This window comes from Miscanthus floridulus, chromosome 14 (genome assembly GCF_019320115.1).
Source record: "Miscanthus floridulus cultivar M001 chromosome 14, ASM1932011v1, whole genome shotgun sequence".
Lineage (NCBI taxonomy): Eukaryota > Viridiplantae > Streptophyta > Magnoliopsida > Poales > Poaceae > Miscanthus > Miscanthus floridulus.
In genome coordinates this window covers 64,365,409-64,389,086 of record NC_089593.1, presented here as the reverse complement: position 1 = coordinate 64,389,086, position 23,678 = coordinate 64,365,409, and the positions used below count along the sequence as shown (strand labels likewise).

The following is a 23,678-nucleotide window of genomic DNA, read 5'->3' as shown; positions in this document are numbered from 1 at the left end:
ACCGCCGACGGGCCACCGCGCGCGGCCTCATTCAGCACCGCCGCTCCTTCGCACGCGGTCAACTCCGCACCGCCAAGCCTGACAAGCGCGCTCCTCCATGCTGCGCCCTGCCGCCGCACCATTACACGCGGCCTCCTCCGGTGCTGCTGCACCTCCCGCCAGTCGCCAGTCGCCAGCGCAAACGGCCAGCAGTTAGCACCCGACGCCATGGCCGCGTGCCGCCAGATCCGCGGCCCGTGCAACCAAACCCCAAGGGCTACGGGCACACGCAGCCGTCGACGCCGGTGACGGATGAGCCGCCCCAGCGGACCGCCGGACGCATCCGCAGTCCGCACGCACGCGCGCCGCCCTGATCTGCCATGCCACGTTCTGACCGCGCCCCGCTGACCATGTCCGCATGGTGTGCCACCGGCCGAGTTCCCACCTCGCCACGGTCGCCTCCAGCCCTCCACGAAGCGCGCGCCGTGGTCGTTGAGCGTGCTGGGCCTCCTTTAGAAAAACTTCCACTGGGCTAACAGAAAATACGTTCTGGGCCGCCCAAAAAAGGAAAGGTTTTGATCAACAGGCCCAATCAAGAAGAGAAGAAAGGAGAGGACTGCCGGGCCGCTGGCAACCGAAGCCCTTTCCCGTTCCTTCGTCTCATCGTGTCCGTCTCGCATCCGCTCCCTGCGTCCCTCACCATCGCGGCGGCGGCGGCATCGCCTGAAACAGGAAAGGAAAGGGTAACCACCCCGCACCGCACCCACGTGTCGACAACGCGATCTCCTCTCCCTCCTATTCGCCTCCAAGTGGGCTCCGACGAGCGACGAATCGCCCTCCACCATATCCAGCAGGTGGTATTCTTCCGCCAAATCGCCTGCTACCCTCTCCAGCAGGCGGCGGCGGCGGCGGGTTGCGATCGGCACCTGCACCCTTCCCAACTTTGCAAGAAGCAGGAGAGGTTTCTTCTTCTGCCTCACACCCTGGGAAGGAAGGGGGGCAAGCGCGTTGTATCCAAAACAGGGAAGAAGAAAAGCTCTTCATCTATGGTATGGATACCTGTACGGATGTACCTGGTAGAAAGTGTTAGGCGATTGGGTTTGCGTGCTTGCCACAACAATAGCCAATCAGTAGAAGAAGAGGAAAAAGGTTCATTTGATGAGGAGGAAACGAGCTCAGTGCTAAAGCTTGAGATGAAGCCCAAAACCATCTTCGTCTGAAGATCACTGCAAGATTGCACAGGATGAAGATGATGAAGGTGGACATTCTAACAAGTCAGGTTCTTCTGTGGATCTCAGCGAAATTGCTCAGGATGAAGATAAACGGCCCTGGTCCCGGAGGACGGCTACAGTGCCACGCAATAAGGATGATCACCAGAGTTATTCACCTCCCAGGCCCTGGCTTTTAACTCGGTTCAGCTCTTCTACAGTGCCACGCAAACTTGGCCCAGCCCACATCCTGCCGGTGCTACCGTATTGTGCCTCGTTCCGCTGGGTCTCACACATTCTGACAAGGTTGGGGTTCATACGATTAAAGATCATGAACAAGAACGAGGAAGAGCAGGAGAGCAAGTACAAGCCCTCTTGGACCTAGAAAATGACACCATCCGAGAGAGAGTATCGTATATTGCTTAAGGCATTTAAAATATGTCGGTCCTAAGGGCATCAATGAAAAAAACGAGTAGTTTGTATAACATAGGATATCGCACAAAAAAAAAGTACTGTTTTTCAACCCATGGTTTCTATGAGTAATAATTATTTTTTCTTTCTCTCTCTCAACTCTATCTTCTTTCTCCAATGGGAGTACAACACGAGCTCTCTAGAAACTGGTGGTTTCTCCCCAATGGCGATTTCATGGTTTCTTGATGCATTGGGTTAAGAGTAGACCTGATTTCTTCATGAAGAAACCATTTCTATGATTTTTGCTCTCTTTCTTCATTAATTACGTTGCCATGTCAGCGTTTTACCTACGTGGTAAGTCATTTAATGAGGATAGAATCCATCATCAATGTACCATTGGGACTGCCCTAAGAATCCTTATTCTTGTGATGTAGAAGAGCTACAGCATGTGCTGTTCGAGCGGCTGGTTTTGTACCGCATTAGGGATTACGAGGTACAGTATCTCTTATCATCATCATCACATCATGTGCTGTTGGAGCAGCTGATCTGCTTCTGTGATTAGTTACTTTGTGATTTTCTGTTGTAGTTATTAATGGACAGGAACTTGGATAGACTGGACGATGAGAAAATTGCATATTTGGGACTTTAATCGTAGCGCTTCGTAGTTTTGGGACTATAAACATTGACTTCGTAAAAATAGGTCTCCAAATGTTGGACTCTTGATTTTTATGACATTATGTGTATTTTCTCCCTTTTATAATCTGTATACGTATATTTGACATCTCAGTGAACCTTTTCTGCCCTCGGGTGTTTCTCCATCATACGTATATGTTGAGACCGACGCGCCGTAACCGATGGAAACATCCATCTATTCGTACTGCCGCCGGCCGCCCCCGCCCTCCCCATGCTGCGATCCCGTCTTCCTGTGGCAGCCATGGAGGGCCAGCCTCCTGACGCCACGCCAGGCCCTTCGCTTGCCCTGGGCGCTGGCGCCCATGGCTAGGCAGCAGCCGCAGAGCACCAGGCCACGCGATCCCAAGGAGGTGTGGAACTGTCGCGGCGGTGATCCCCGTGGAGAAGGGCACGGTGGTCGGAAGGAGGAGGTGGGCATCACCAGCATGGCGGACCACAAGCACGACGGGCAGACGAAGCAGCAGCAGCAGCAAAGGGAGCTGGAGAGCAACAACAAGCAGCAGTTGCTTCAGCGACGAGCTGGTTCTAGACGAGGAGAACAACTTCCTGGGCACCGAGCTCCTCAAGCACACCTGCAAAGGTAAACCCCGATCAGTGCTGGAGGGCGACGAGCAGCGGCGCTTCTTCGGCCTGCGGATGGACAGAGCAGCGGGTGATAGAGTTCGAGTGTGGCAGCCAGCGGGAGTACAAGATGTGGACCAAAGGCATCGCGCGCCTCCTCGCCATCGTCGACGGACGGAAGTGCTGAGCCTAACAGCCGCCGTCGGTGCCGGCGCGGTGGCAGTGATTCATCGCAGCCCAGCCAGGAATCATGTAGATGTAGCTAGGCAGGGGTCTCATGTCGCGGCTGCTATTAGAGAAATGAAATCCCAAGTGATTTGCTCTGACGTTGATGTTACCTGTTCATCTCACTTGTTGGAGAAAATTGCCCACTGAGATGTCAAATACAAGTATACATATTATAAAAGGGAGAAAATACACATAATGTCATGTAAATCGAGTCCAACGTTTGGAGGCCTATTTTTACGAAGTCGATGTTTGGAATCCCAAAACTACGAAGCGCGACGGTCCCAAATATGCAATTTTCTCCTGGACGATGCATCTCTGGCAAAGTGCTGCCCTCCGGACATTCTTTCTGAAGAGGGTTACTTTGAGCACTATGAGGAGTCTCTTGAACGGTACTTCTATCCTGAGCTCAATGAGTACGCTGGCTTTGAGGACTACCAGCGCCTAGTGATTCGAAATGATGTACTCCTAAGTGTCAACACTTGACTTCTCCATGCCAACTGCTCATTTTTGTTCCTACTTTGTACAATCAATCATGCTGCCATGCCCATGCTACTGCGTTCTTTAGTTCACTTCTACAGGTTGGGGATGCACTGGGCTATATCCTACTTTTGTTCCACTTTATGCTAGCTTTTGTTTTTACATATTCTACCTTTTTTTACATCCTGTATTAGCTTTATCACCCCCTCCCTTTTTTTTTGAAAAGTGCAAAACTCAGGTTTATTATCTGTTACAATTTGTGTTTGACCTGATCTGGACCTGGTTTATGTTATCAATTTGGGAACTTCCTTGCAAGATATCTTGCAAATACAATGAGGCTTCCATTCATTTATTCCTTGGAGAAAGCAAAACAATATTTTCTTTTCTTCCTTACAAGGATTAGTTTTGTTTAATCCATTTTTTCCGGATGGGTTCGGGCGGAACATCCCTACGTCCAGTCTACTGCTGCTCGTGTTATCGTCGAGAGAGGGATAAGGTCCCAAGTCTCGGGTGAGAAGAGTGAGTCTGATTGAGCTCTCTGTCTACTGTCGAGTGCCTAAGACTTCAGCCGCTTAGACGTGTTAGATCTGTGGGAATGCCCTCCTTCTTCCACCGTGGGGCGCCATGCTTCCCCTTTTATAGATGAAGGGGAAGATGCAGGTTATATCAGAGAGAGAGAGAGAGAGAGGGACGAGGAGAGGAAGGCTTCCGGGATTGCGACATCTTCCATCACCTTTTACGTGGGTCCCGTCGGCCCTGTAGATGACGATGGGGACGGCTCCACGTCGTGGCCCTGTTCGTCACTGGCGCCGTACGCGGGCGTCGTCAGCTGGTCGTGGAGCTCCATTCTGTCCTAGCGGATGGCATGGCTAGCTGAAGCCTCCGCTGGAGACCGTACGGGAAGTAGGTAGCACAGCGCTGGCACGTCCGATGCTGTTGGCGACGTGCGTGCTTAGACGTGGCCCGTCGTGGCCGCGAGTCACGTTAAGACGCGTTGCTCCCCTTCTGGCGTCAGAAGTTTGACCCTAGACTCGTACTTTTAGACCGTAGTGGTTGGGGCGGTACGGACCTCCGTCGGGCGAGGCGGAGCCCACGCCCTCGGGGTCGGGCGAGGCGGAGCCCGCGACCTCGGGATCGGGCGAGGCGGGCCCATCGCCGGAGGGGTCGAGCGAGGTGAAGCCCGCACCCTCGGGTCGGGTGAGGCGGAGCCCGCGCTCTCGGGATCAGGGTGAGGCGGAGTCCGCGCCCTCGGGGTCGGACGTGACGGGGCTCTCGCCCGACCAGCCCGTGCCCTTGGGGTCGGGTGACCCGTATCCCGTGTCCTTGAGGTCGGGCGAGACGGAGCCCGTGCCCTCGGAGCCGGGCGAGACTAAGATACGCTCTTGACCATCCGAGGGAGTTAGCGTTCGCGGCCATTAGCTTCCTTCTTCCGGGTATCCCTGATACTGATACCGGACACAATGTGTTAGCTACTCAATAGTTTGAGAAGAGGATCAAGGAAGGGAAGCACAATAGAGGTAGGGATTGGACGATATCCGATTACTTGGGGGGAAGAGTTTGGTCTCAGTTCATACAATACGATCGATGCCCTCTCCTTACAGAGCTCTAGCTCTTATACCACATGCAGGAGGCTATACTCAGTGCAAGGAAGCAGCGTCAATCACTTGGCCCATTCAGGTCTGAACGTTCACGAGTTGGGCTTCTAGTTCCTAGGCTTCCTCGGCCTATCATCCTTCAAGGACTTCCCATCCTTCAAGGACTTCCCATCTGCTTCCCATGTCTTGCTCCTGGACTTGGTCATTGAAAGGTTTCCACCTCCTCCATGCCATTAGAGGTCATGTCCCCCTCCCCCTTCTCTGATGACTTGATGAAGCCTTCATGGTCTTGGTTCTTCACTTCACGCCTCAGCGCTGAGCTCGTGGGAGCGCTCCAAGTCGTGGCCCGCCCCACCGCCGAGTGTAACCCCTCAGTGTTAAGCCAATAATTACTGCATAAACATGGCATGACCATCATCTTTACCTTTGAGCGAATGAATTGGGTGTTATTTTAAGCTTGCTGGTCATATGAAATAATAGGCCAAACACATAGTAAATACATGTAATGATAGCTTGTTATTAATCCTTAAATGACTTTGGTAATTTAGAACTCTTAAAATTAGTTTACAATATTGAGATGATGATATTTCACTTGGCTATATTTACATATCACCAAATCAATTGTCAACAGAAGATATATAATTCTATAATTTTTTTGGTTCTAACAACTATTTTTTGCTGAACATAAATTTAAATAAAAATATTATTTTTTAGTGGAAATAAAAACATATAAAAATATTCAGAAAATCCTATCGATTCTGCCCTGCATAAAGGCCTCAACACACACAGCCCAAACACTTTCCAGCCTTTCTACATGGCACATGCATGGGCCATGCCTTCAAAGAGTAAGCCCAGTCCATTCCAGTTTCCTGCAAATCTTTCTCCTCTCCATAGTCTTCTTCCTCCTTTGCTCACTACTGTAGCGACGAAAAAGGAGTTCCTTCCATCCGGCTCATTGTTGTCGGTTCCCTAGCACCTCGGGTGGCCTTCTTAGCCCTGGAGGTGCGAGGAACCGGGGAGTTAAGGTATGAGTGTATATACTTAGCTATAGTATGTGTTTTTTAGAGCTATGTTAGTTTTCCTTCCGATCCATGTCTGTTGTGGGGTTTTCCTCGTTGAGGAAAAGCTCTTCGACATGGTTGTGGTGTGGATCTTCTCCTCCTAAGGTGGCCATGTCGATGGTTTCGGCAATGGTGTCATCGACGTGCTTGGTTCTGTACCTTGGTTTCTGTTCTTCCCAAGAATAATGTTAGGCCCAGTTTAGATGCGAATTTTTTTGCAAAATGCAACTGTAGCGCGTTTCGTTGTTATTTGGCAATTAGTGTCCAATCATAGTCTAATTAGGCTTAAAAGATTCGTCTCGTGGATTTCGTCTAAACTGTGTAATTAGTTTTATTTTTTATTTATATTTAATGCTTCATGCATACGTCCAAAGATTCCATGTGACGGGGAATCTTGAAAAATTTGGCAAAATGAAGTGGAACTAAACGGGGCCTTAGGTTGGAATTGTTCTCGGGGGATGCTCCTCGGGACTCTTTTGTTTCCTTTTGGACTCCTATGTCGGAGGTGGTTGGAGCCAGGTGTCTGTCCTTGTACGTGCGGTGCACGATAATGGTGTTATATGCAGAGGGATTAGCACCAACGATGTTTTCTTCTGCGTTGGTGTTCGAATCCTCTGTGAGCTTCACTGCACCATCCGTGCCCATATCGTCAGTGGCGGCGCCGGCACCATAGCCCTCGATGTGGTTGCTAGAGCCTGGAGGATTGGTTTGACCCTTCAAGGTGATTCTGATGGCTGTGGCGTCGAGTGGAATTGCCTTGTGAGGTTACTTCTCCTTCTCATTTGCACGGCTTGGTGTTCTTCGATCCCCTTGCAGGGTCAGTTGCTTGTCGGCTGGAGTTGGCCGGTGAGACGACCGGCTTCTGATCCTGGTAAAATCAAGGTTTGGCTTGAGCATTCAGCGGATAAACCTGCATGCTTTCGGCGTGCTACTGATGGCCTTTTTAAAAAGTTGACTCTTCATCGATTCGGGATCCGGCCATGAACTTCATCTGAGGTCTTCTTAGTTGCGGGAGGCGGGGAAGATATGGCTTGCGACAACAACAGTCGGCGACGGTGATGGTCTCTGGGTGCTCCTTCAGCGAACTCATCTATAATTTTTGTTACTTTCAGGAGTGCCAGCTGGACGTAAAACTTCATGTTTTAATGAAATCTAACCCTTTTTCTCAGAAAAAAAAAAAAATCTCACATTTTCCTTCCAGTTTCCGGTACCGCCAGTCTGCCACACGCGCCCAGTGCGTCAGAGCGAGCGGCTGACGCCGGCCGGCGCTCGCTCCCCGCCCATGGCCGCCGCGGGAATGGCCAAGGTCACCGCGGCGGCGGCATCCTCCGCAGTGTTCCTGTAGCAACCAGGAGCTCACTCGCCTCGCGCGGTCGGGCCAGCTGGCGGCGGCGCGCCGCCTGTTCGACTCCATGCCCCGCCGCAACACCGTCACCTACAACGCCATGCTCTCTGCGCTCGCGCGCCACGGGCGGATCGACGAGGCCCGGGCCCTCTTCGACGGGATGCCCAGCAGGAACGCCGTCTCCTGGAACGCGATGATCGCGGCCCTCTCGGACCACGGCCGCGTCACGGACGCCCAGAGCCTGTTCGACGGGATGCCTGGCCGGGACGACTTCTCGTGGACGGTGATGGTCTCCTGCTACGCGCGCGGGGGGGAGCTCGAGCTCGCCCGCGACGTGCTGGACCGAATGCCTGGCGACAAGTGCACGGCGTGCTACAACGCCATGATCTCCGGGTACGCCAAGAACGGCAGGTTCGATGATGCGGTGAAGCTGCTGCGGGAGATGCCGGCCCCGGACCGATTTTCATGGAACTCAGCGCTGGCAGGGCTCACTCAGAGTGGGGAAATGGTACGAGCAGTGCAATTCTTCGACGAGATGGTGGAGAAGGACATGGTGTCCTGGAATTTGATGCTGGAGGGTTTTGTGCGAGCTGGAGATTTGGATGCGGCCTCTAGCTTCTTTGCAAGGATCGAATCACCTAATGTCATCTCTTGGGTGACCTTGCTCAATGGCTATTGCCGAGCGGGGAGGATCAGTGATGCTAGAGACCTGTTTGACAGAATGCCCGAGCGAAATGTTGTGGCTTGGAACGTGATGCTTGATGGGTATGTGCGCCTCTTGCACCTAGAGGAGGCCTCTAAGCTGTTCGATGAGATGCCAGGTAAGAACTCGATCTCATGGACAACAATAATAAGCGGATTAGCACATGCTGGGAAACTCGAAGAAGCGAAGGATCTTCTTGACAAGATGTCTTTCAACTGTGTGGCAGCAAAGACTGCGCTGATGCATGGTTATTTACAGCGCAACATGGTTGATGATGCTCGTCAGATTTTTGATGGAATGGAGGTGCATGACACAGTGTGTTGGAATACCATGATCTCTGGTTATGTCCAATGTGGAATGCTTGAAGAGGCGATGTTGTTATTCCAGCGAATGCCGAATAAGGATACGGTTTCCTGGAACACCATGATTGCTGGCTATGCTCAGGGTGGCCAAATGCGCAAGGCAATCGGTATTTTCAGGAGCATGAGCAGGAGAAATACAGTATCTTGGAATTCAGTTATCTCTGGATTTGTTCAGAATGGCCTCTTTGTTGATGCACTTCATCATTTCATGCTCATGAGAAGGGGCACAAATAGGGCTGACTGGTCTACTTATGCAAGCTGTCTCAGAGCATGTGCAAACCTGGCTGATTTCCATGTCAGGAGGCAACTCCACAGTCTTCTTGTTAGGAGTGGCCATATCAACGATTCATTTGCTGGAAATGCCTTGATTTCCACATATGCAAAGTGTGGGAGGATATTGGAAGCAAAGCAAATCTTTGATGAGATGGTAGGCAAGGATATTGTTTCATGGAATGCATTGATTGATGGCTATGCTTCTAACGGTCAAGGGACTGAAGCAATCTCAGTATTCTGGGAAATGGAAGCCAATGGTGTTAGACCTGATGAAGTCACATTTGTTGGTATCTTGTCAGCTTGCAGTCATGCTGGATTGATCGACGAAGGATTGGGTTTTTTCAACTCAATGACAAAGGAGTACTCACTGTAGCCAGTTGCTGAGCACTATGCTTGCATGGCAGACTTGCTTGGAAGAGCTGGGAAACTGAACGAGGCATTTGAACTTGTGAAAGGAATGCAGATCCAACCAAATGCCGGTGCCTGGGGTGCATTGCTTGGAGCGTGCCAGATGCACAAGAACCATGAGCTTGCACGGCTGGCTGCTGAGAAGTTGTCTGAATTGGAACCTCGCAAGGCCTCAAATTATGTGCTGCTGTCAAACATCAGTGCTGAAGCAGGTAAGTGGGACGAAGCTGAAAAGGCTAGGGCTTCAATCAAAGAGAAGGGAGCAAATAAGCCACCTGGTTTAGCTGGATCAACATAGGCCTTATAGTCCAATGATTTACCCAGTGATGCCAGTGCAGGTTTTCACTCATAGTGCATTGGTACAAAATTTAGGGCTGTTGTCTGAACCAGCCTCACCTTTTAATCTCACGCCCTGCCAATGAGGAAATCATATAGTGTAGGTGAAGAGTGGGCACAGCAGGGTTTTGTACAACTTTAATGAAAAGGGAATTTCTAACTTAGTGGCTATTATTCTTACTCTTTTTCACCTAGACTTTTGTGGTCTGGGTTACTTTAAGATTGTGCTATTATTTTTCTTTTTGTTTGCTCATTTTTGTTTTTGGGCTGAATTATGTGCTGTCCTCTGTTTTTTCTTTACTTTTGGTTCATGCTGGAAACTGGTGCCCATGGTGGGGTTTATCTGGTCGAGATCCACATGTGTAACTGTGTAAGTGATTGTGTGTGGCTGTCGTGATTCCACTCCAGTCTTGAGCTTGTTTCCCATCTCGACCAGTGGTGGTGGATTTTGCCAAGCGGCAGAGGTTGAGAAGGTACACAAACTGCTTCTGAATCATCTATTCCAGCATGACTTTTCCCCCAATATGTGCAGCATTTTCACGACGGAGTAGTGGATTGGGAGTATTAGTGTTTTGGTTTTCTGATTATGAGCGGTGTTTTTTGATTCTTCGCGAGAGTTTGGGGGGGGGGGGGGGGGGGGGGGGGGTTGACTAAGGGAATGGGTGGTGATTGGAAAAGGTGTCTTGCTCTGAATTAATTCTATGAAATCTAATTCATTTCACATTTTCATGGTGTGTTTTGGTTTGAACTTTGATCTTTGATGGTAGTTCTAGTTCTAGGACCAAACTGACTGCCTACTTAATGTTAACTGGTACTTTTTTATGTTACCTATTTGCAGAGTCAAATTTATAGAATGGCTGACTGAGGATATCAAGCCTGACATTGGAACTGGAATGGTCAAGGTCATGAACTGCATCCCTTAGCTAGGATATCCCGTATTCTCCTTTTATCATCTCCCATTGTTACCAATGTAACTGTGAGGATATCAAACCTCTTGCCTGTGACAATGGAACTATTTTTAATAATGTAGCACCATTGATGAAATTGAACACCTTTATCTTCACATACAAGGAAAATGAACTCTATTTTTTTTTCCCAATAATTTCCCACTATAGCAGTATCAGTACTAGTATGAAACTGCAGCCATGATTGACAAGATTGACTTAGCTTCTGCAAGGTATTTCCATATTTCAGTTTTACAGCATGATCTTGTGAGCAGACTGAGAGAGTGGGTGGTGATGGGGAGTGGTTACTGACTGTGTGGATTAACTGTTTTTCATGGAGCTCCCTATATATTTGCTCCAGGATCTCCTTTGTCCATTTTCAGTGATGAGTCCTGAATCTTTCATTCATACGTTCAGTGATAGGTCCTGAATCTCTCTTTTCTGCTAGGATTATTAAGTTTCATTCTGAATTGAGGTGCCATTGCTATGACCTCTTTTTCTAGCGAACTGATTGGAGATTTTGCAGAGCTTAAATTAATTTAAATGGTACATCATATTTCTTTTTTCTCTTCTCATGCGGCATCTCAATTTTCACCTAGTCTTAGCATACAAGGAAAATAAAATTTGAATTTTGCCATGAGTTTCCGCTATATCAGTAGCAGTACTAGTAGTCAGTTGAAGCCATTAATTTACAAGATCGAGTCCACTTACTGCACAATCTCTCCAGAATTCATATGCTTGTGCAAAACAGTGTTCAAAATCGATCAGGGTAAACTGAAATTGGGGAATTGAGACTGCATTCTGCAGCACCTAAAACAAAATTTGTCCTCTGTTTATGCAGGATATTTTTATTTTGTTGCGTCAAGCAATTAGTAGTGAGATCAATGATGTGCCTATCAGTACTAAATATCATGACCCTGTTTCATATGACTTTAGTAATTAGATGGTAGCAAAATTAATTTTTCCATGCTCTGTCTCCACTTGAAGGCAATTTAGTTCTGGCTTATCTTCGAGTCAAAATCATGGGACCATCTCCAGAAGCAAGGATTTTATGATTGTTCTTCAAGTTTTGTCCATGTAACAAATAGTATCTGTCCACATTATTTCTCCAGTGACAATGTCATCTTTTTTCCCGCATCATTTTTGTTTCTTTTAGTTTATATAAAATGATCCAAGAATCTTGAAGCTATTCACCCAATAGCTGCTACACCAATTCAAGAAAGAGTTGCAGACTTGTAGCTGCCAAGGCTTTGAATTCTTGTACTTTTAACTGAAGAAATCATTTTATCAATTCAGTTCGTTGCATTTTTAATACGTTTCTATTTCATTTTTTTAGCAGTGTTGTTAATTTTTTTTATTACTAGGTATCTGCTGAAGAGTTATTGAAGTGTTTAAACCGTGACTTTGGCTCTTGGTGGGTTTCAACTCTAATCTACCTAACTTGCTTGGGACTAAAAGGCTATGTTGTTGTTGTTGTTGATCTGCTGAAGAGCATATTGTTGCTGAAGGAACATTGTGTTGCAAGTGTAGTCAGTTAGCAAAAAACAGCAACCAAAATAACAGATGTACAATGAAAGGAATCTCAGTCATGTAGCAAACATGCCAACCAGCTGCAGGTCCTTATCGGCACACGGCAGTGACGCACTGTGAGCACTGGACGTCATTCTTGCATGCTGTCGTAATCCGGCCCGGCCCATCGACAGCGACAATCGAGCTCGGCCCAATCCATCATCATCCTACAGCCCAAACTCGAAGCGGGTCTGGACCCGTAACCCGTTCAGAGCCACTCTTCGCCTTGCGGCTTCGGCTTCGCAAACCAAGGCCCAAAACCCTACTCTCTCCCTCCCCCCTTCCATTCCCACTCGGACTTGGACCCCCCGAAAACCCTAGCGCCTCCTCGCCGCCGCCGCCATGATCACTGGCGGCCAGAGCTACGTCTCCGCTCCGCCGGCCTTCTCGGCCGACGGGCGCCTCCTCCTCGTCTGCTCGGGCCGCGCCGTCTCCGTCTTCAGCACCGCCACCGCCATGCTGGTAAGCCCCCGCCCCGCGCGCCGCCGTCTCCGCTGAATGAAATTGGTGGGGTGCGGGATTGTCACTGTTGGGGTGTTTTGGTGTGTCGCAGGTGTCGGAGCTGGAGGGGCACGAGGGGGACGTCACCGCCGTGGTGGTGATGGCGCCGCCAGCGCAGCCCACCGCGGCGGCCAAGCTCGCGAGCTACTGCTGGACGGCGGGGCTCGACGGGGTGCTCATCTACTGGGACTTCCTGGCCGCGGAGGTGGTGCGGAAGGTCCAGGTCGGGCTCCCCGTCCACTCCATGGTAAGCTCAACCTGCTCTGGTTATTAATTGATTTTTATGCTGAGCTGAGAGAATTCGAGATTAATTCTGCCAATGTGCGTGCTTATCATTTGATTTTGTGAGTGCAGGTGGTTCGTAACATATGTAGGACCTCAAAAGGAGCCGAGGTGTCGACTCCCTTTGCATTCATCTCTGTGGAAGATACGAGTAAGCTGGCAAGTGAAGCAAAAGCGTTGCGTGGGAAGATGAGAATTTATGACCTGACGAAGGGGCGTCAAGTGGGTGGTCTCCTGGCTGAGGTGAGGTTTTTAATCTTTATACCTTCTCTTGTCACTGTTAAATATCTGACAATTTTCCACATAATTGATCTTGGTATTTAATGTACTTTAAATGGACAGTTATGCTAGAAATAGTAAGTTGAATATCCATGAAATTGCTAATAGTCTTGGTATTTGAATTGAATATAAGACGTAAATTTTCAATTAGGGATTACAGAGTTCTCTTGAAAATGTGATAATGTTATTACCTTTTTAGTGTTCAAAACTTACTTCCCTGCACTACTTGCTCTGATCTAAACAGACACGTAAACCAGAAAATATCGTTGCAAGTAGTTCTGGAGAATTCTTGGGCATTACAAATAAAAGAAAGCTACATATATGGAGCATACCAATGCAAGATTTCAAGCCTGATAAAATGAGGAAGATAAAGCTCCATCACACCAAACAGTTGACCACTCTGGCTTTCCATCCAACCGAGAGAACTGTGGCTGGTGGTGATGTAACAGGGCGGATCTTGATTTGGAGATGTTTTGGAAATTCAAAGTTCTCTGAAAGTAGTGTAAAATCGAAAGAGTATGAAGGAAGGGATGGTGTTAGGGGTGATGATGATGCAGATACTTGCACGACATGGCATTGGCATTCAAGCAGTGTGAAGTTTCTCAAATTTTCTTCTGACGGAGCATACTTGTTCTCAGGTTTGGCTTACTGATTCATTTACCTTCTGTGTACGTCAAGTTAACTCAGTTTTTAACTGGAATACCTGTACTTCTCAATGACAATTTTTCTATTTTAGGTGGTTTGGAGGGAGTTATTGTTGTGTGGCAACTAGATACTGGAAAGAGAAGGTATAAACCACGTCTGGGGTCTCCTCTTTTGTTCTTTGTAGATTCTCCAGATTCTTCCATTTCCTGTGTAAGTATCCTTCTTGTGTCTCTTAACTATCCTTTGTTGTGCTTTACAAGAACCCAATACCTATTGTTGATTTATGAAGTTTTTGGTAACTGTATTCCAGAATGCCACATGAGTTTAGTGCTTAATTAATGTTCCAGCATTGCGCAGATGTCATGTCACTAATCAATTAGAATCAAAATAATAATAGTACAAAAGTGAGACCACCAGATGCCCAAGTCTAGAGTAGAGAGAAATACATTAACAAGTTTATTATATACGGTCATGCATGGATCTCATACTGTTACTATTCCTTGCTTTCTTATGCATTATAGTTTAGATAAATAATTTCAAGTTCCCTCCATAGTTTACCCCCTGAATTTGCTTGAAATAATATTCTAGTAAAACCTGCATCTATGCTTTGATCACTAGGCAGTTTTCTATATTGAAGATTAATAGTTGAAATGACCATTTGTGACCCCTTATTTTCCCTTGCTACACGAATATGCGAGTAATTACTGATTTAAGTCTGTTTCCTGCTTGCTTCATCATACAAGAAAAAGGTAACTTATAAAAGAAGTTGTTTGTGTGAGTATCCTATGCAAGAATGTTGACAGCTTCCAGATTGTTGAGTGAATGCCTGCTAGTGCTGTGAAATTTAACTATGGTTAACATCACTAAAGATATGCATGTATGTATGCCTTAGTATAAAGAAATGGTTAAATAGTTTTTATTAGAGCTGGCAGAGAAGTAAAATATGGCCCTGCTTTCATATATAATTGTTCTAGAATGATTCATAAATTATTTCTGATATAGGACTGGTTAAGTTACTCATGAGTCATGACTGTGTTGCAAGCTGCATCTTTGATATGGTCTGTTTATTTTCCTGCCCGCTGTGTGAATGTTAGCTGTTGTTTGTATTTCAGGTGTCATGTACAAATAATCAAGTACATCTCCTAAAAATGCCTAATATGGAGGTCATGAGATCTATTGCTGGAATCAAGGTTTGTAATATATATGCAGCCGCCCCCCCCCCCCCCCCCCCCCCCCCCAAAAAAAAATGCATTGTGATTTTACTGTATCTGGCTTTTGTTCTTTCTAATGAAATGTAATTTTATTGTATGGTCATGATCTTGTGGTGAACTTTCCCTGTATTTTTCTCTTTAGCTGCCAGTTGCTTCCCCGAACTTGGGTGGAGCTGATCGAGCTGTGTATGGATTTGATTATACTAATAGACTTGTTGCTATACCAACGGAAGATTACTGCATACAGTTCTACAATTTGTTTGAGAACGCTGAGGTTTCAGAGGTAAGCGAATTAAGTTCTCATGTTTACTCCATCCTCCTTTGGGCAGTGTATCAATTGGTGGGTGTTTCGCATGATTGGCATTTTTACTCAAACTAACCATAATGTTGTTAATCTTTTCAGATGCAAGTATGTGAGAGGAATTTTCAGCCTAATGATGATATCACGGTAAGATACCTCCTTTTCACGTGTTTATTTTTAGCCACATAGTTTTTTTTCTTTGTTTATCTCTCTTTACATGTGCCAAACATTTGGCACCACTCCTTAATTACTTTTGGTTGCCCTGTTGCAGTAAAAATAAATTTCTACTAGTTACCATGCTTGAATAATTTGTTCTTCTTGTTTGGTATTCAGAATTTAACCTTAGCTTTTGACATGTTCCATTTTTTCCCTTTGATACAGATGTACATTTCCTTGGTTTCATTGTCAATCGATGGCAATTTGATGTGCACTGTGGATGTCAAGCTTCCTGAAGAAGAATTAGGTGGTCTTGTTACACTGAAATTTTGGAATCATGGGTCTAGAGCTGGACATTATTGTTTGTCTACCATCATTTATGAGCCTCACAGGTTGATTCATGTTTATAAGGCTGCTGATAGATACAAAATGAAAGTATGATTTGTTCTAACTTTTATATTTAATCTTTCATACAGTGATGCTGGGGTTTCTTCTGTTGCTTTCCGTCCTGGAAGGAATATGGCTGTGAGCTCTTCTTTTGGTGGTAACTTTAAGGTGTGCATGGCTGTTACCTTGGAGAGGATGCTCTGTTTCCTCAATTCATAAGTTCTGTCTTTCTGTTATGTAGGTTTGGGTCCAGAGTTTGTCTTCACAATCAAGTGATGAAAGAAATTGTTCTGGTTGGAGATGCCAATCAGTTGGCTCATACAAGTGAGTTGTGAATCTGTTTACGTTTGAACAATATCTGTTAATGTTTGATGATTAGAAAGCACTAAAATAGTCATACATGCATTTAGTCTTCCATCATATGATATTGGAGCGTTTAAAATTTTGCAGGAAGAAACCTATGACATCAGCAGCCTTCTCAGCCGATGGATCTGTTCTTGCAGTTGCAGCCGAGAATGTCATCACATTGTGGGATCCTGATAATAACGCGCTTGTTGGTGTCATTGCAGAAACACTATCGGTATCTGATAATTCCTTTACATATTTTTTATGTTTTACCTCTGCCTTAGAATAGCAGTTTGATGTGTCATTTATTGTATCTGCAGCCAGTGACAAATCTTTCTTTCGTTGGGACATCGGTGTTTTTGATGTCTCTATGTCAGAGTTCGAGACCCCAAATTGCTCTATGGAATGTTTCAAATCTTTCCATGCAATGGTCTTACAGCATTTATGCAGAAGGTACAAACTATGATAGTAGCATAATTTATGCTATCTAAGTCAATACTTTCTGGCCCTGCATCTTTTACAAGGCATTTTCGTGTTTGTCGTATTGAGAACACAATTTGTAGTTCTGATGCTTGCATGTGGATCATGTTCCTTATTTGAGCTTACAGAGGAACAGAAGCACATAAGATTACCTGACATCTGTGATACATTTGTTGTTGCTCCTTCCCTGTCTAATTCAATTTCAGCATGAATGCATGATCACCGTGATGAATCTGGCCAACCTCAAAGGCTGCCAAATTACAATCTAGTAACTCATTTAAGCTGCTGTTACATTTGAATGTTATTACCTCAGTAGAGCTGGTCCTCTGTATTAGTGTTCTAAAGTGTTGTCTGACAGTTGGGGTTGTGAAAACTAATTTATTGTCAGTGAGCGAGCACATTTGATCTCATTCTCATTTTCATAGTTGTATTTTCTTTGTACAGCTGCATGCTGCTCTCCAGATGGGAATGAGTTTGCTGTTCTTGCTCTTCTGAACTGTCCTGATGGAGAAACATCAACACAGCAAGACGGAGTAATTCTACTTTTTGATGCAGAAAGCCCAAACCCCATTGCCTCCTGGTCGGTAAAGAAGGTACGTCCCATCTTAGTTATTGATTTTGTCATCTCAACTTGTTTGGGGATATTGCTCGTCTCAACTTGTTTGGGGATATTGCTCTATCGAGATGTACTTTAAGGGACTTATTTTGCTCTTGGTATTTTTAAATATTGTCAGGTTTGTACTTGTATTGCTAGATAGCATAGTATGTTTAGTTGCTTATTCATTCATTTAGTTCTCTATTTAAATTCATGTTTGTTTATTTCTTGCTGCATGTATTATTAGATAGCACACAATGGACCAGGGACCATAATGATAATGACAGCTCTTGTTAATGTCACTTTTTTTCAGGCATCGGGTGGCAGCATTTCTTTTGTAAAAGGTGACGTCTCTTTGGATGCAAATGCTGATAGTTCGAGAGACAAAGAGGCAGTGTTGCTGGTTTATGTAAATGGTTCTCATGAATACGTCATCTTTGATCCCCGGAAGATTGAGGAGGTGGTCGTTAGCAAGAACACGCACAAGAAGATTCAAGCTGAGGAACCTGGTGAGTATTGTATGGTTTGTTACATAGTTCTTGAATGCATTCTTTTTATATTTCACTGCCTACCTTTTCACCTATTGTCCTGACTGCACAATCCTTGTTACTTGCAACTGTTAGTCAGATGGTATTTTTGGTAAACAAACAAAACATAGTATCAATGCACTATCAGTATGTCAGCTTGTTATGTGTTTGTGCTTTTCCAGAAGCTGTTTGCAGGATTTTTGTTGATTTGTACATTGTGCAAAAATGATTTTCTCCCATTTTCCTTTCTACTTCGTAAAAGTGCTGAACCTCTTGTCTGTTGTTTCAGCACCAATCGGCTACGCTTCTATTTATGGAGAGCTTCAAAAACTGGAGTCAAAGAAAGAGGTCTCAGATGTTCCATTCATCCCTTCAGACAGGCCTTGGGAGACCATTTTCAGTGGATCGTCTCATGTTCTTCCGCCTCTCACAAAACTTTGTTCCGCGTTCTTGTCATCGTTACTGGAGAAGCGGCCAGTTGGAAACGAGTGAGGCATCCTAGAGCTGCCCCCTCATACAATGGTATACTTGCGAGTTGCAAAATGGAAATGCGGTTGGAAATCCATTGAGCTGAGAAGCTATCGATGCCTGCCCACAAAGGCACAAGGTACTTCAGAGATGCTGTGTGGTGCCGTCTGTCTGAGGTTGGTTAAAGAAATCACACGCCCGCGAGGACAGCGGCTGAATCCAAGCTCATTTTGCAGCGATACTCAGACGGTCAGCCTACTGATGGCAGCAATTTTGTTTTCTTCTCAGCTTGACATGTAATCCTGACAGCAAAATTGGCAAATTTTGGCGTGATGTTTCTGATCTGGTAACGCAGTGCTTGATGTGTTGCGACTGTTCAGCTAATGAGTAGTGTACGGCACGACTTCTCACGCCTAGGTTGTGTGTGTTTACCTGCAGCAGCTTTAAGTTTACCCCCGCATTACAAGCTGCATCAATACGTGTATACGATCCTTAATTACCCGCTCTACTGATGCTTGTTCGGACAGTAAAACTGTAAAAACGAAATGACATGGGCATTGCATAGCCTAACTGAACAGACGTCAAGTCACGCTGCAAGTACAGCAGCAGCCTTGGTCAACACTGCATGCAGCAGCTAGGAGGCGAGTAGGAGAGCAAGCTCGAGCACCAATGCACCATGGCGTGGCGTCGAATGGATGCACGCGTCCATCGTGCATGTCTCCGACGAACCCCTACCTAAACCTCCCCATGGGCCATGGCTTGGGATATAAAAGGCACCGATCGAGATGCCCTCCGCCGTGCAGCACCACGTCGACGAACGCCGTGCCAAGAAACCAGCCTCTAGCAGCAACAACCGGCGATGGACCGCCACCATCGTGGCCGCTGCCGCCTGGCCGCCCTCGTCGCCGCGGCGCTCTGCCTGGTCGCTGCGCACGAAGGGAGGTGCGGGGCCGCGGCGAGGCGCCTGCACGCGGTGGAGGAGGCGGTGCTCGACGTGGCGGAGGCGCCTGAGGCCGCCAGGTGGCCGGGAGGCCGGGGACGCTCTCGGCGAGGCGAAGTGGCTGCCGATGTCCATGCCGGTGCCGGTGCAGGTGCCGGCGGCGAGCGGGCTTCGGTTCCCGCCAGTGGTGTTCCCGCTGGGCGGCGCGTCGATGCCGTGGCTCCCGGTCCCCGGCACTGCAGCACGCGTTCGCGGGCCCCAGCGGCGGCGGCGGGGGGATTCCCGGCGCTCGTGCCGCCGTACGTGGGCGCCACAAGGCAGGAGCAGCTCAGCCTGTGGGCGTCGCTGTTCAACCCGCTGCAGGTCAGGCCACGGCTGCCGATCTCCCTCGGCGGCGGCGGCGACACGACGGCGGGGCCCGTCGTCGAGCGCGCCGGGGTCCCGGCCATCGCCAGCGGCGGGAAGGCCGCCGAGGGGGAGGTCACCGTCGACTTGCCCGCCGCCGGCGCCGGCTCCGTGCAGGCCGCCGAGCCCAAGTGGGGCGTCTTCTTGGGCAACATTGATCATCGCAACTAGTACTAGTAGTAGTACAAGACGTATGAAAATGAATGTGCGTGCCCTTCTTTTTGGAAAAAAAAACAGTAGTGTGCTAAACTTTTTTTTGCATGTTTGAGCAAAATGTTTGTATTAAAATTTAAACTGTCAAGAGTTAGAGGAGCTTGTTATCTATTCATTTTCAGATAATGTTCTATAAACTGTGGTGATATATGTCTTCATTTTGGTTTTAGTTTCATGCAGCATAGCTGACAAAAGTTTCTCTCTCTCTCTCTCTCCTTGAAAAAAAGAGACACTACAGCATCAATAAGCAGCATATGACTAGCGATCATCAGCTGCCAAGAAATGAGAACGCACAGTGATTTGTCATTTCTGTTTTATTTCCAAGCCAAAGACTAGCACTAGTGATCATCAACTGCCGGCCCATTTCTGCCTGGACGGACTGAAAAAGCAAGACCTGTGTTTCTATGAAACACCTGAAGATGCGAGCAGACTACGACCTGTTCGTTTGGTCGTGGCTTGTCGTAAACGATCGTAAATTTTCAGCCAGAAAAGTATTTTTCTCTCACACAAACCAGCAAGCAATACTTCTTCACGAACCAGCAACGATACGAACCTAGCCAACCGAACAGGCCTGCTAGTCGTTGCTGACATATTCTCCCAATGCACAACCTTTCTGCTTTAAAAAAAGAATCTTGTAAGACTACCAAAAGCGCAATCGCCACTGATCATTCCATGATCGCGTCACAGTTAGCCGCATCAGTGTTTTCTAGCACACAAATGTTTTAAGCACCTACATCTACATCATCAGCCTTGGCACATACAGATTCATCGACAAAATTTCCCATCTCTTAACAACTAATTTCCAACATATATAGTTTCATAAAGATCCATTTCCACCAAATCAATACAGTTCCGTCCGGAAAGCAGGAATTTCACAGAAACCACACGAAAAATTTTCAAAACCAGTCTAGTTTCACAGAAAAATCATAAAAATGAGAAAAAATTTCAGTGTTCCAAACAGGGCCTACATGATATGGCTGCCTTGTCGAGCCCGTCTTTTCAACTTGTTTTTTTCAGCTTCTCTTATAATCCGTCTCTTTTTTTTGTTTGTTTTTCAGCCGGAATAGTGTTTTTCTCTCACAACGAATCAGCCGGAACAGTGTTTCGGCTTGTTTTTTCAGAGAAGCGAACGGAGCCGATGCAGAAAACTGCGGGCACCTTTATGTCAGTGTAGAGGAGTTACGTGAGGTGATGATGCTAGGAGATCAGACAGAAATGGTCGTTAGCCAAAGGAGGGATGTGAGCCACAACCACAACCATAAGGAGGGCCGGCCGTAGCCGTCATGCCAAAAGGAGCCCTGCGTCCTGCTGCTGGCTTCCCTGCCTCTCGTCTGAGAATGCTCTCAGGCCACAGGCCACAGCCAGCAGCTCAATTCAGACTTCAGAGCAAGAAGAGGCCCCAGATGGAGAATAAAATATGTGGCCAGGATCTCAAAGGATCTGTGTTTGAGGCCACGGCTGTTCTGAATTCTGATGAATGAAAGATGCAGCGAGCATGAGATCCCCTGCCAGCCTTTTTTTTCCTCCTAGAATATTCCCTTTTCCTTTTCTTTTTTGAAAAGATATCCATAATGGCTATCACTTATACTTGTGGCTTTTCTATCAGAAGGGTTATTTCACTTTTGCCTAATTTGTTATAGAGAGTTATCTCCCCTTCAAGAATGGTTTGTTTCCCATTTTTTTTATGTGCGGGTGAAAGCTTTTGAAACAAGAAATGGAATGGAATGGATGTGGTAGCTATAATTCATAATCTTAAAAGAAACAGATAGGAAATTCGTCCAAAACTGTCTCTTTTAACTTTGGAGACGGTACCTGACAAAGAGAGAAAGAGAGAGCACAAAATTCCCAAGGAAAAAAAGGAGGGCATGGATGTATAACTTACTCGTGGCTTTTCTACTTTTGCCTAAATCTGTAATAGGGTTTCCCCTCCTATAAGAATGGTTAGTTTCCCCATTTTTGGGGTGATAACTTTGGTTGTCTTATAAAGTGGTAGGATGCATCCCGTAAAACAGTGCAAATACCGCGTGGCAAAACCGCCTTAAATTAGTCTTTGGAGAAGAGGTGTGGTTAAATGTTGAGTAAGTCTTTTTCTCTAATGTGTTAAATAGAGGAAGTGAATTGTCTATTGTTAAAATAGGATCTTAGACACTGAAACACAGGTTTTAGTTGGCTACTATTTTATATGAAAGATAAACAAAATGGGGAGCGAGAAATAAAGGAGTTCTCCACAAATATTGAGCTATGACTCTTATAATTCTAACTGAGACTAGGAATGAATGTGCTAGGTATAATACACTTGAAAACAATTACTGCTAAATGAAATTCATTAAAAAAATATTTCTTTTTTATTTAAAGAATCTTTATATATGATGTACCAAAAAAGAGTACAAAATTCATGCGAGCAAAGGAGGGTATGGATAGGTTCCCTGCAAAGTTTCTAGTTTTACGCAAAAACGGTAGTGGAGCCGTGAAATTTTTGCATTTTGGTCTCTTTTGAAAACATTTTTTACAAAAAGACCTATGCCAAAACGTTTGCTGAAAATAGACCATTTTTAAGCGTCTTAGAATATGACGCCAAGGTATGAGGGTCGGCGTCGACTGACACGACGTCGAGGTCTTGCCACGTCACGGACGACCCCGGTCGACGGCGACACGGTGGCGCATGGGGTCCGACACGCCGGCGTTGTGTCAGCCAACGCCACAGGCCCAACCTCGGCGCGGTGAGACTACACGCCGAGCTATTGGCACCATCCGGCGCGCTGGCATAGGTGGCCCAACAACGCTTCGTGGCCCAATAGCTCGGTGCGGGGTCACTTAACGCCGAGCCACCAGACTCGGCGCTGGCCCGACTCAACGCCGAGGTCTGGACTCTTGAAGCCGCGCCGCAGCCCCCTTCTTCTTCCTCCCTCCATTCTGAAAGCGCCGGCTCTCTGTCTCCCAAATCCCCCCACGACCCCCACGAAACCCTAACCCCCAAATACGACCCTAGGTGTCCGGATCTCGTCTCCCGAAGCTTCCTCGAGATAATGGTCCCTCCCCTCCTCCAATCTATCCGCGTAGATGTGCTTGCATTGTCTCTAATCATGTGGAATCATGGGTGTATAGTGTTTTGGTATATGTGTATTTGCATTTGCAAAATGTATAGCTTAGGTTGATTGAGTGCATTGTTGTTTAACTGTTTTATGTGCTGAACATGTTAGGTTAGTTTGATTTCTAGTTATTTTGGTCATTAGGGTTCTTTGTTTATTGTAAGTGTCATTAGGGTTAGTTATTTGTTGGTCATTAGGGTTAGTATGTATTTTAGTTATTTGTTGGTCATTAGATTTCAAATTTTTATGACTTGAACATTTTGCCAAGGTACTCCTCTTTCCCCTCTTTCATTTCATCCATTTAGATTCGGTTGTTTGTGTTTTTTTTGAACTTGGTATTATAGGTTTGGTTCATGTTCATGTCATTCGTGCAATGTATGGTGGTTCAAATGATTGAATGACCCAAATGTATGGTTGTTGTTATTGTTGTTGTATATGTTCTGGTTTATAATCATTGAGTTAAATTTTGTGTTTGTTGGGATTCAAATTTGCTTAGGGTTTGTAATGAAAAGCTTATTTGGGAGGTATGGTGATTTAGTGTTAGTAGCTTTACATTTGTTGCAAGGTACATTTGGATTGAGTTAAATTTTTTTTCTTAACAAAAGTGATTAACATGCAAGTTTCCACTCTTTTTTGCAGATTTAGATGTGGGAGAGGCTTCCAATTGGGAGACCGCATCAGCTTGATCCCCCACAACCTTG

The 23,678-nt window shown here is 46.4% G+C and overlaps 1 protein-coding gene and 2 pseudogenes across 1 annotated transcript; all 3 read left to right on the top strand.

Annotated features, from left to right (window-relative positions):
- The first annotated feature begins 7,154 nt into the window (after nt 1-7,154).
- Nucleotides 7,155-11,671, top strand: LOC136505333 (pentatricopeptide repeat-containing protein At4g02750-like; annotated as a pseudogene).
- Nucleotides 11,672-12,054: 383 nt separating this feature from the next.
- LOC136505133 (uncharacterized) lies at nt 12,055-18,694 on the top strand. The gene is made up of 16 exons (XM_066500234.1): nt 12,055-12,615; nt 12,707-12,901; nt 13,009-13,179; nt 13,460-13,853; nt 13,952-14,070; nt 14,973-15,050; nt 15,214-15,354; nt 15,475-15,519; nt 15,754-15,920; nt 16,005-16,083; nt 16,157-16,239; nt 16,366-16,495; nt 16,581-16,713; nt 17,185-17,333; nt 17,649-17,844; nt 18,152-18,694. Exons 1-16 carry the CDS (start codon nt 12,496-12,498, stop codon nt 18,352-18,354), a joined length of 2,403 nt encoding a protein of 800 aa, XP_066356331.1. The 5' UTR covers nt 12,055-12,495; the 3' UTR covers nt 18,355-18,694.
- A 246-nt stretch (nt 18,695-18,940) lies between these two features.
- On the top strand, nt 18,941-19,976 carry LOC136505134 (uncharacterized; annotated as a pseudogene).
- The last annotated feature ends 3,702 nt before the right edge of the window (nt 19,977-23,678 follow it).